The 12,994-nt window shown below is 34.8% G+C and overlaps 1 protein-coding gene across 1 annotated transcript in view; it reads right to left on the bottom strand.

Moving 5' to 3' along the window:
- DOCK2 (dedicator of cytokinesis 2) overlaps window positions 1-12,994 on the bottom strand; it is a 293,899-nt gene that overhangs the window by 47,952 nt on the left and 232,953 nt on the right. The window contains exons 33-35 of the mRNA XM_087709665.1: window positions 12,622-12,770; window positions 4,777-4,862; window positions 2,005-2,161 (exon numbers count right to left, since the gene is read on the bottom strand). Coding sequence (XP_087565791.1) covers window positions 2,005-2,161; window positions 4,777-4,862; window positions 12,622-12,770 — 392 coding nt within the window. The remainder of the gene's footprint in view (window positions 1-2,004; window positions 2,162-4,776; window positions 4,863-12,621; window positions 12,771-12,994) is intronic.

The raw sequence follows: 12,994 nt of genomic DNA on the forward strand, positions 1-12,994 counted from the left end.
AATTTAAAAAAAAATACTTTTTTTTGTATGAATGCAAACTATGGAAAAAAGTTGGTTTTCATCACAGCAATTGTTAATAAAATGTTTTTGTTTATGAAGAAAAGAGGAAACTTTATTTTTTTTCTTGATATAACAACAATATATTGAGCAGGCTGTGTTTGAAATGGACGTATTTTTGTATGGGATTTACACTCCCATCTCCACTTAAAATCATATTCAGGGAGTCCTTGACTTTAAAGCACAACTGAATCCTAAATTTCCGTTGTTCAATGAAACATTTGTTAAGTGAGTTTGTCTCATTTTTTGACCTTTTTTTGCTACAGTTGTTAAGTGAATCACTTCCGATGTTAGGTTAGTAAAATGGTTATTATGTGACTTCGGCTTTTCCATTTGATTGTCAGAAGGTCACAAAAGGGAACCAAATGACCCTGGGGACATTGCAACTGTCATAAATATGAGACAGCTGCCAAGCATCTGAATTTTGATCACATGACCATGAGGATACTGCAACAGTCATAAGAGTGAATTTTGATCACATGACCATGAGGATACTGCAACAGTTATAAGAGTGAAGTTACTTTTTTTTAGTACTGTTGTGACTTCAAATGGTTACTAAAGGAACTGTTGTAAGTCAAGGACTATCTATATTATATAGTTTACTTGGTAACAGAAAAGATGGTGTAGAAGATAGTGGTCATCTGAGAATGATAGAATGACTTGGAGGAATGTCAATTTCTCTTATTGCATTAAATAAGGATTATTATGGCCCAGGGAGGTGTAGGATGGTCTAAGTATATAAACAGTGAGTTGTGAAGTATATTACTCAGTGAAATACTTAGTTCATTAATGTAATCACTAGGTATTCTGCCTTCCCTTCCAACCACGATGAAAGGACAATGATTTTCACCTATCTTATAAAACTGTCGCAAATTAATAAAATTAGCGAGATCAGTTTGAACATTCAAAAAGTGTCAAGTACATTTCATTACTTAATTAATTCTATTTATATGCCTGTCTACTTGAATTTCTGCCTGCAACCCCACACAGAAAACAGCCTTTTAAACAGCAATCCAGAAAATAAAGGTGACATAAGAGAATACATAAGAACACCTATAGTGTAGTGTCAAATGCTCCATCTCTGTATGAACACCCTGCATACTTATGGCGTTGTTTAGTGGATGAAACATTTTTTTTTGTTTAAATTTCAAAATTTGGACTGTATTGTTGGAGTTTCCCTCCAAAATAAATGAAAACATGATGTGTTGCATTGTTCACTTTCCTGCATATAATTATCTACAATAATGTCATGTAATAGTTGTTACTACTGTCCAGGGGTGGGTTCCTGCCTGTTCTAACCTCTTTCCACAAATCTACAGTGCCGTTTAGAACCGGTTCCACCTCACTCCCCCCGCCCATCCGCACATCATCAAGATGAAGAGCGAGAGGAGGAATTCTGGGAGTTGAAGTCCACAAGTCTTAAAGCTGTCAAGTTTGAACACCCCTGGGGTTTTTTCTAAAGGGTTAGGGGAGCAAAGGTCTTGTAACTTGACAGCTTTAAGACTTGTGTGCTTCAAATGCCAGAGTTTCTGAGCCAACATTTTGGTTGCTAAGCAAGAGCATTGTTAAGTGAGTTTCACCACATTTTACAAGTTGACCATGCCCACCCAGCCACATGACTGCCAAGCGACTCCCACCCAGTCACATAGCCAGCAAGCCACTCCCACCCGATCACATGGCCGGCAAGCCACTCCTACAAAGCAAGCCACACTTACAGAAGAGGTTCTAAAAAGTTTTGAAACCCACCACTGCTACTGTTCATCTTTACATTATAGTAAGGCAAGAGTGGCCAAGTGTGGAAAATATTGGCTGGCTTGGAAATGCTGGGAATTGTAATCCCCAAGTCTTAAAGTGGCCAAGGTTGGACACATCTGCAGTAAGGGCTTGTAGACTTTGTAAACTGCTGCAAATTAAAAACTTCATGCAAATCTTTAAGGTACCACATACCAATAAATTCACAGTACAGCTCATACGATTGTCCTTGCTTTCATCATTCATTACAGCACGATAATCCAGTAGTTTTTCCAAAAGGCCTTTTATTAGGCTTACAAACATTTCAACTGACTTGGCAATCTTAGGAAAGATTGAAGAACGCTCAGTGAGTCTGCAAATGTAAAAGAAAACAATGAGTCTTTGCCTAATGTGTTATTACAAATTTGTGACTAAATGAAGGAAAAAGCGATGAAGAATGGTGAAGGCTTACTTCATTATTTTTGTTTGTTTGGAATATTTGTTTAAACACTGGACAAGATACTATTTAAGGCAGTACAGTGATCTGAGCCAAGGAATAAAAGGGGGACTCAGAACATACTGTGTGTTCAATATACTTATTTTGTACTTTTTGGCATTTCTTTCAATCACACATGCTGTTGCCTAGGTCCGCAGTCAGGTGAGACCAAGAAAAAATGATCTTAAAGAAGATTAGTAAGATGTTGAAATTGCCTCTTCCCATTTGAATCCATACTGCTACATGACCCTAACACTTTTCATCCACGTTACAAAATGTTCTCTCTTCAAAAAGCACATTAGTTCTGGGATGTTTGAGTGGGGGGGAGGGAGAAACAGGAGTGCTCCCCTCAATTATTCACTCTGGCTGTTAGCAATCAGATATAAAAATATAGATGAAAATCTATAATGTGTTGAATTTCATTAGTTTCTGCCATCTCATGTAACAATTCAATTGAACAGCACTGAGAAGTGTCAAGGTGAAATACTGCAATTCTTTCACTGGCATTTTCTAGGCCCTTCTATAATTTTGAAAGTGCAGATGATCATTGTTTTATATATTCCAAAGCAATATTTTTTCGTAGAAGCATTTAACATCTTGTCTAAAAATTTTGCCTCTCAAAAGAATTATCCCGCTGTGCAGGCTTGACTCAGTATTAATGCCTCCTTTTATTTGAACATTGTAGGTTGTAATACTCAGTGTAGTTTTGAAACAACAGTTCCATTGTTTAGGGGAAAAAATTAAACATCAGTACATTTTAATAAGATAGCTAATAATTGTTATGTGACTTTAATACTCTTGGATTTAATCTATTTGGGTTATATTTAATGTTACATAAACAGCCAACCATTTGTATAAAATAGCTGGCTCTGACACCATACCTTTTCCTTTAAAAACATCCTAAATCTGTTTCAGAAAATACTTCAGTTCTCCCGAGGAGATCTATGGTGGAAGATATACGATAAAACTGTTCCAGTGCCTGTTTTTAATTCTCTTGGTTGATTGATATATTTGGATAAAACATGTTCTGCTTGTCAAGTGGTGTATAGTGTGAGCATCAAATTGAAAGTATTTTGTAATACTTGTTAGTATTATGAATTAAAAAATAACATGCAGAGAAAATTTAGTCGGGATTCAGGTTTTAGGAGTGGAAATTGCTGGTATGGAAATACCCACTCAATTAATCATTTAAAAACAAAAGACAGTTGATGCACCTTTATACATTTTGTAAAAATTGGGTTTTTTCCCTGCCCAAATGTACCTCTGAGATCAAAATGTTGCCCTCCAAAATATTAGTTCTTGGAAAGAAGAGCAGATTTTACTAATATAATCCCAAATGCTGGACAGATGGAATTGTTGGATCTGGTGAAGCTTTTACTGTTTTGGTTTCATCTCAATTCTGTGTACTCTAAAACAAAATCTGTTCACAGTTGTTTGTTCAATAAGATCTTATCCATTGACCAGTCTCTAACTCTGGATAGTTTAGCTGAACTATGAATGATTCAGAAAAAAACCAAGGTAATCTTTATATAGCACACAATTAAAATAAAAGAATTTGGAGCCATGAGACTGCACAGTAAAGGCTATATATTTGAATGGCTTTCGAAGAGAAAGAAACAATTTTCATGGAGGATGAGTATCGGTGGCTACAATTAATATGATGGCTATATAACATTTCCAGAAGTGACATATCTCTGACTACCAGTTGTTAGGAAGTACAAGCATTAATGTCATTATGTTTTTTGGATGGACTTTCCATTGGGAAACAGGAGGAGAGGTAGCTTTGGTTTCTTCAAGGAAAGCTTGTCTCACATTTTCATTTTTGCTCAGTGCAAAAGTTGGATTAGCCTCCATGGTAGGAGCTGACAGCCCTCTGGATACTGTTAGTAGCAAGCACAGGATTTATTATAATAAACCGGAGAGTAGGATGCAATCCACCCATAGAGACAGGGTTCTAATTTTGTAATGAGCTTTCCCTCACTTTCCTTCTGGAAAGTTGATATCTGGAAGTACATGAGATTTACATATGTTTGTAATTTTACAGGTGCACACTTTTTTTTTCATTAGTTGGTCCCTTTTAGTATCTCTTCATGTGCAAAGCACAGGTAAATGTTATCTTTTCTACTGTTTGATTATGGATAAATGATAATGCTAGAGGAGAAATATTATACACCATTATTTCTAAAAGAAGTTTAGATCATCTTATAGATCTAAGGTATATATAAGATGTGATTAATAAATCCTGATAGACTATAGAAATAATATATAGAGTAATTGAAGACTGAAAATCTATATAGATCCATGCATCTATGCATCCCTCATCTATCTATCTATCTATCTATCTATCTATCTATCTATCTATCTATCTATCTATCTATCTATCTATCTATCTATCTATCTGTCATCTCTATATTAGTACTTCACACTTTAGAAACAAATATCCAATTTAAAATATAAAACATTTGAAGGACATATTCCATTGTTGTACTTACATTGCCTCAAACAAATGCAGATATTGCTCATCTCCCCGGCCTCCTTCTACCTCGTGATCCAATTTTAAAATAATTTCATTTTCAAACTGTTCAGAAGAGGAAAGCAAAATCATTAAGCAGAGCACACATTCTTTTTGGAACTCATTCCTATAAAATTGATAGCTTTTATGATACTCATATGTGCATCTCCCAGGTGTAGCACATAAAAATCAAGTAAGCGTGTTTTTGTTTTTAAAAAAGTGGAATATTTCTCAAATTAGCACTAGGGTTGTAATGACATTAAAAGAAATATATGATTTCATAACAACATCCTAAAATTTATGTCTACATACACAATTAGATCTTAGAATAAATTCATAATATTTCAGGTACAAAATGATGTTAAAATACATTGTGTGTGTATTTGAATTGGTAACAGAATAAAATTATTCTAAGATGATTAAAAAACAGATTTTGGATATCTGCCTAGACTGATATTTCTTTCATCTGCTTTTAAATGTGCAGGACGTTAATTTCAAAATGAAATGTATATGAATAACCTGGATGATGGGATTGATGATGGAAAGGTGGGAACTTTGGCTCACCATGAGAGTGGTTGAATTTGTAGTCATAATCTAATCTGGATACATTGGAAAACTGAAGGGTTCGTAGCTTAGAAGAACTAGATCCTAAGACTTGGGAGTGGAAACTGACAACAAACCGAATGCAAGTCAGTTATGTGAGACATCTGTTACAAGAGCTGACAGTTTTTGGCTGCTTCAGAAGAAATACAAGTGTAGAGTAAAGGAATGTCAAGTGACTACAGCTATTTACTTAGCATACCTTAGATGAATTGTGCATGATCCTGGACACGACATTTCCAAGTTAAAGAATGGCAAAAAAGAAAATACAGGAAATTGAGAATTTAACCTCTGTGGACATGCCCAAGAAGTTTCAGAATTCAGATTTCAGATACTCAGTAATACTTAAGGGAAACAGGAAAGCTGTCATAAAGGGAAGATACAGGGAAGATGGCAAATAATGTCCCATGACTGCAGAATTTAAAACCAGACACAATGGATATAAGTTGTGCTTATCAAGGTTTTATTTAAATATGAACGAAACTTTCTGGTGATATCATCAAAACAATTTACTTAGGGTGATTATGTGTTCACCATCTTTGAAGGTTTTAAAAATGAGATTTCTCATGAATATCTGTCATGCTACAGAGGGTCGGATTAGATGATCCTTGCGATCACTTCCCATTCTACAGTTCTACGATTTATTGTTTTATAGAATAAAAACCTTCTCATCTTTTTAACATTACAGAAAACAAATATACTGTAAACTATATGCACGCACATTTACAACATTAAAAATGATGTTATTTCTGGGGCAAGCCATATTGGTAGTACATACTGGTTTCTGGAATATAAAAAAATAAGGTATGATGGCTAAATGTTGTGATATTGATGTTGATTACCATAATTTTAGGGATTTGGACAGCTGTAAAAGAATAAAAGTCAGATATTCTAGCTATTGTCCAGCAATTCTATGGACACCAATACACTTGCTGGTTTTATCATAATATTCATATCTCAAATGAGACACCCTAACAATACTGTGTAAAGGAGAATTCAAGTAAGTAAGAAGAAAAAAATGAGTTCAGTATAGCATGATAAATTCCAATGCATTTAGCATAAAGTTTGATAACAAATGTTAGGTGAACACGAAGCTTAAGCAACATTTCAGTGAAAATGCTAGCATTCTTTGCAAATTAACCTCCTCCTTCTGCCATTATGAAATTAGTTTCTGAATTTAAAATAGATGTTATAAGAATGAAAAAAAATGCATGCCTTCCCTGTGAAGAAGGGAACATAGGTATCTCAAAAACTACGCTAAAGTGAAGAGCAGGGAAAAAATTGACACAGTAAATCAAAAAGATAAAAAGGATTTTGCTTTAAACGTCTGAAGCACGAAATGGTAACGAACATAGTATTGTACAGCTCTTTTTAAGCAAACGTCACTTGGATGATGAGTCATTGGCTTTAATTGTTGATTTTTAAAGGTTAGTGACTTTATGTGTTTAGAGGTCATTGATCCAGCAACGAGTGACATTTGTTATACAGTTATACTGTATGAGCCAATTTGATAAAAAAATTAAATGAATTGGGATAGGGTTTTTTTTTTTTAGATTTGCCCTTTCTGTCAATGCCATTTGATGCACCAATGAATCTAAGTAAGGTAGATGTGAAACTATTTTGCTTCCAGCAATTTTTGCACAAATCACATTTCAGCAAAGCTTGAAAGTTCAAAGAGTGACAAGACACCACCTAACTCTGTGTGTCTCATAATATTCAGGTATTAAACGTAGGCAAAGAAAAACTAAGACTGGGTCTTATTTTCAGGAAAAGACTACTTGGAAAACATCTGGCAGCTACATATGTGAATAGCAAAGGTCTGTCCTCCACACGAAAGCTTCCATAACTTCAGAACTTTAAAAATAATGTAAGAAATCCAGTACATTTGGTAAACTGACTTGAAGATACACCGAACGGAATTATATCTGAAGATGCTTGTCCACTATTAGAACATACAAATTTGATAGAACAAAGCTTTATTCTTCCTTAAATTTGCTTTGGAGGATTGGGAAAATTAGATGAATATCTAGGAGAATACTAAGAAATTTGCTTATACAGGTATCACACAGGTTGAATTGAATACAGGACAGGAAAGTGAATACTCAAGTGGTATGAATCAGGATTAAAAATGTGTAAAAACAACAGAATTTAGAAGAACAAGCCCACCAAAGGAGGAGTGCAAGATTTATAAAGGCATTATATTTTTAAGTGGTGAACTAATGTTGTTTATAAGAAATGCTTGTGAAACAGAACTGGAAGCAAAAACTCATGAACAGAGCAATAAATCAGCAACTTTAAAAGAGAAATGTTTCCTAATGCGCTAGTAAAATATACTGTAAGCTCCAATTCATAAGAAATTTAAAAATATTTCTGTTTTTCTTTAGATTAGGATTAGGACTATGATGATGCATCTAGTATATCACAGGGTTAAGTGGTAACAAATTTTAGTTCTGCAGTAAGGAGAAAGTAAATCTTACTATTAGAAAATTAGAAGAATGTGGTTGCCTGAATAGAAAAAGATTTCTGTAATAGAATAAAGAACTATGTATTCAAATATACATAGGAGCCAAGGTGGCACAGTGGTTAAATGCAGCACTGCAGGCTACTGCTAGATCAGCAGTTCAGCGGTTCAAATCTCACCGGCTCAGGGTTGCTCAGCCTTCCATCCTTCCGAGGTGGGTAAAATGAGGACCCAGATTGTTGGGGGCAATATGCTGACTCTCTGTAAACCGCTTAGAGAGGCCTGAAAGGCCTATGAAGCGGTATATAAGTCTACTGCTATTGCTATAAATATATATTTGAAACTCTTATTATTAACAACAGAAAGAGAACGAAATCTATGGGTTTAATAATTACACAATTATACAACTGAAATATGAACTAAACAAAAAAAAATTCTACACAGGAACATCTATTTTTTTCCTTCTTATTGCCCAAACCATCAGCAATGCACTGCCATGGAGTAACCTAAAAGTTCCTGATCCTTGGCAAAAATCAGAAAGTTCAATCTCCCAAGCCTTTTAGAATTTAGTAATTTTTTAATATGAACATTGCAATAAAGTTTTTAAAGTAATTTAGCTGCTTTTTCTGCTCTTTTATTTTTATTTTGTATTTTTACTTTAAAATAACTGTACTGAACATATTGTAAATTGTCCTTGAAAACTGCTGCTTTGAAGGACATCCCATAAATAAATATAAATGCAAACTCACTGAACCAGTCGTCTTTTTTTTTCTGGCACAGTATACAAATCATTTGCATTTAGTGTTAAATCAGGTGTCAAGACATGACACAGTACTAACATCTACAAAGTAAAAATGGAGTGGCCAGAGATGTTTATCTGATTGTAATAATAATTAATAAAGATCAAAGTCACCAATGGAATATCATTACCAGATGTTCTCCATTTTACAATATATGGAATGGAGAACTTTCTCTCAATTATTTCCTTTTTCATATCCAGTTACTTTATCTTCAAATTTTAACGATTCTTTCTATGATACATTGAACTGGTGTCATTTTTTCTGACTATCACTACCAGTTCTTATTAGATATAGGGGAAGGAGTGGCAGAAGCTGGGCGCAGCATTAAAAGAGGTATCAGTCTAGAATTTCTACATAGTCACAAGTGAACTAAGTCCAGCGCCTGAATTCCATTGACTCTTATTTAACTTCTAGCAAGTATTAATCTTTAATTGAGCCTATTACTGTGCATAGGCATGAATAGCAATAAATCAGATTAATTAGACCTTCAAGTGTAGATCTGATTTTTGTCCCTGATACTTTATCCCTTCTACCCTATCTGCTTCTATACATCTTCTCTCAACCTCACATTTCCACAAAATTGTCTTTTCTAATTTTTAGAACAGACAAATGATTTCTTCCTCCAATTAAAACATTTTTGCTGCTATGCACTGATTTCTGTTACTCTTTCTCTCTCTCTTTCTGTCCTCTCCTTTCAAGTTTGTCCTTTGCTACTTAGACTTTACAATTACAAGACAGGGTGCATTGCATATCTAAGTTCTGTTCAGCTCTTCAGATACCCTTGATGTTATTAATTATCCTAGTCAGCCTCTTGTCAACAATATGGAAAATGTGTCCTTAAGAAAACAAAACAGCTAAGGCTAGCTGGATTTGATTACAGGTGACAACCTTAAAAAATGATGCTGTCTCTACACCTCACAAAAAATCCCACATACTTCCCCCACCCCACATAATAAATATTTCAGGCAACATCTTGACTGATCATGTTCTTTATTTGTTTTACTCTAGGAACAAAAGACCAACATTCTTCAGATCTGCTAGTCTAATTCCTGTACATACACATATGTTGTTTATGTACATACCTATGACTTATTAGTTTTATTTTTCCTGGTCATCTTTTCTTTGGAACCCACTCACTGCTTCCTGACAACTTTTATAAAGAGAGATTAAAGTAGGTATTCTGAAGCAGGACACCAAAGATGAGGAATACATATTTTTTCTATGTTGTTTCAGGTACATCTGTTAGGTTCCATTTTATTTTACCTGGAACAACTTTATCTTTACCTGATTAACTTTAAGGATCAACTACTTATGCATAGAATTCAGTTGTACTTCTGGCTTTTCATTTATTAATTGTAAATTGGAGATGATTATTACTGGTATCACAATGCTTAGGGAATGGAAGTTTATTCTGTCTCTCTCCAACTGAGATATGGACAAATATGGCTCTCCTTCCTTCTGCGTTTATTTATTTAGGAAGTTTATTGGCCACCCATTTTACCACAGGCTAACTCTGTATGGCTTGGAGAAGATTTTTCTTTTTAATTTGGCACATTTACATAGCTGCCCATCTCAGTGACTTTGGCCAGTATGTAGCAATAAAGTAAAACAGTAAATATATAAAAACAATCATTATTAAGAAATATAAAACAGATATTATTAAAAATGCAAGTCATAAAATACAAGACGAAGAGTCAATTAATGAAAGAACTACTCTGTTTTCTTGAAAAAAAGACCTCCCCAGATAATAAGCCCAATTGGGCTTTTGAGCACATGCACTAAAATAAGCTTTCCCTGAAAATATTGCAACACAGCAGCAGCCATAAGGTGACGATGCTTGCTGTCTTCTGCACCTTAAAAATAATAAGACCTCCCCCCAAAATATGGCCAACTGCTTATTTTGGGGGTCAAAAGAAAATAAGACCCTGTCTAAGAATATTCACAAAGCTTTGGAGCCTTAGGCTTGATGAAAAAACCAAGTCTTGAAGTACTTATACAACATTAGCAGGAATGAAGCTAATCTCACTTTTTTTTTGCAGTGGGGAAAGTGAATATTCCATAAGGCAAGTGCTATAGCAAAGAAGATTCGCCACCTTGGACCTAACAGATGGGGCCCAAGCATGCCCTCTGTGCCAGATGTTTCCTTTAGTACCACTGAGAACTTTTCCATTAAGCCTTGTAACTTGGGCTAAAGAAATTTCTTTTCTGCACATGGTAGGCTTCCATTAGTAGTGCCTTCCCTCGAGCTGTGTAATAGATGAAGAGAAAGTCACAACATATGTGGTGCAACATAATTTTGCCCTTGAGCACAATGACAGCTCAGTGCAGGATCCATTCTATCCACAGAAAGATGAGCAGAAGGAATATCTTCTCTGTCTAATGGGCCAATGCTGCTGTCACATCATTGTCTGGCATTGAAGTAATGTACTACTGCCTTGCCAGAGGTTGCCATAAAACAGAGCAGTTCCCTGTGCTTGTCCCGCCTCCAGACTGACAAATGATGGGAGTCAAGAGATTAAAGCTAAAGTGTGATGGGAGAGATGCGAACATCTTCTTCCCTTGGGCCAAAACTATTTATAAAATGACAGTGAGAAACATACTGTCAAAAAGGCAAGACACATGTCTCTTTCAGAACATCATCCAACTGCTTAGTATTTGTCTTCTCAAATAGATATTGGTAGTGCCTTCAATATAACATTCCAGTTTAAGGATAACTTAAGTAGGTCATTTTTCAAGAGCACCCCTGTCGCTTTGGGTGGAACATGAGAAGCAAAGTTCACAGTAAACCCACATCCTTTGAATGAGTATTTAGCATCAGTACTGCTTTAGATGCTTTTCTCCTATTTTAACTCTTGGATGGAAAAAGCGATATTTAAACTGCCTATATCCAGGGTGGAAATGGAAGTTAAATGTATTTAAACGGAGAACCCAAATACATGATGTTTGCTGGGATCAAAATAGCATTATGCATTAAAATATGTTAAACCTTTCTAAAGCAAAGCATATCTGAAAAATAATTCTTACTCTTTTAAAAATGATATTCTAATTTATATTGCAATGTATTCATAATTTTTATTCCTAAAGTCTGATTTCAAGCAGGCTTTTTCTTTTCTTTTGGCAGATATTTATCAAATCTACCAATGATAGCTCACTCAAAAGTATTCTTTCTCCTGGGGTATTAAGTGTTTTTCCATATAGTGTTTCACTTCAAAACTCCTACTATATTTTTTGATTATGTGATAGATGATTAATGATAGATTTACTAAAGTATTTACTAAATTGTCTTCAACTTATGACTGTTCATTTAATTATGTATTTCGATTACAACAGCATCAGAAAGGTTGTTTTACAATCCATAAAAATGCTTCTGTCTGTTGCAAAATATCCCTCTCTCCCTATGAGTTAGAAACTGGATCATATTTACCACTGGTTGCAGTGTCTGTCTGCACGACTGTAATTTGTGATTTTTTTTTTTGTTATTTTGCAGTATTTTTGTCAGTTCCTGCCAACCCCCCCCCACACACACCCATTTTTGGAGAATGGGTTCACAATTGTCATGATTTGCTTAATGACTGTGATTTGAACTTAATACCATGTGATTTTTTAATGACATTTTAAATGAATTATTTTTCATTTTAAGTGTGAGTCTTCAAATTCTAAGTTTCCACCAGAACTTCAAACCTTCTCCTTTCCTATGTTTGACATAGAACCAGAGGTGGGTTGCTCCCAGATCGGGCAAACTGGTCATAGCGGTTGCGGGAGACCCACCTTCCTGATGTTTCTGCGCATGCACAGAAACACCATGCGCATAGGACTGCGCCCAAACCAGTCAAGTAAAAAGATTGGGAACCCACCACTGCATAGAACTAGTGAAGAATCACACAATAAAATGTATGCATTCATATAATATTTAAGAATAATAGCAGGGACCAAATAACCAAATGATACACAAAGGTTATAATACCTTTTTGAATTCACCAGTATGTTTATATTCACATAACATCATGTCGAAGAATATTGGGATGGTGGCTTTACGTAGTTCAGCTTCAGGGATGAGGGTCATTTCTAAGATTGGTCCAACCATTCCTGGAATAAAGCGGATTTTATTCTGTCCTGCAAACAATGTACAGAAGAGAACATTAACAATATCAACCCATGGTGCATCATTATTTTAATACCATTATAACACTTCTGTTTCAATGTTTTATTTTAACTTTCCTTCTGCATTTTAAAGTGGCTATTTTTTTTAAAAAAAATATCGATGATTCAACATTTTTAGTGGGGAAAGAATCTATTTACAAAAGAAAAACAAATATCTTTTCACATCATTTTTGTAA

The sequence above is a fragment of the Thamnophis sirtalis genome, unplaced genomic scaffold (assembly GCF_051295495.1).
Source record: "Thamnophis sirtalis isolate CommonGarterSnake01/CBP01778 unplaced genomic scaffold, rThaSir2_p1.2 scaffold_3, whole genome shotgun sequence".
Lineage (NCBI taxonomy): Eukaryota > Metazoa > Chordata > Lepidosauria > Squamata > Natricidae > Thamnophis > Thamnophis sirtalis.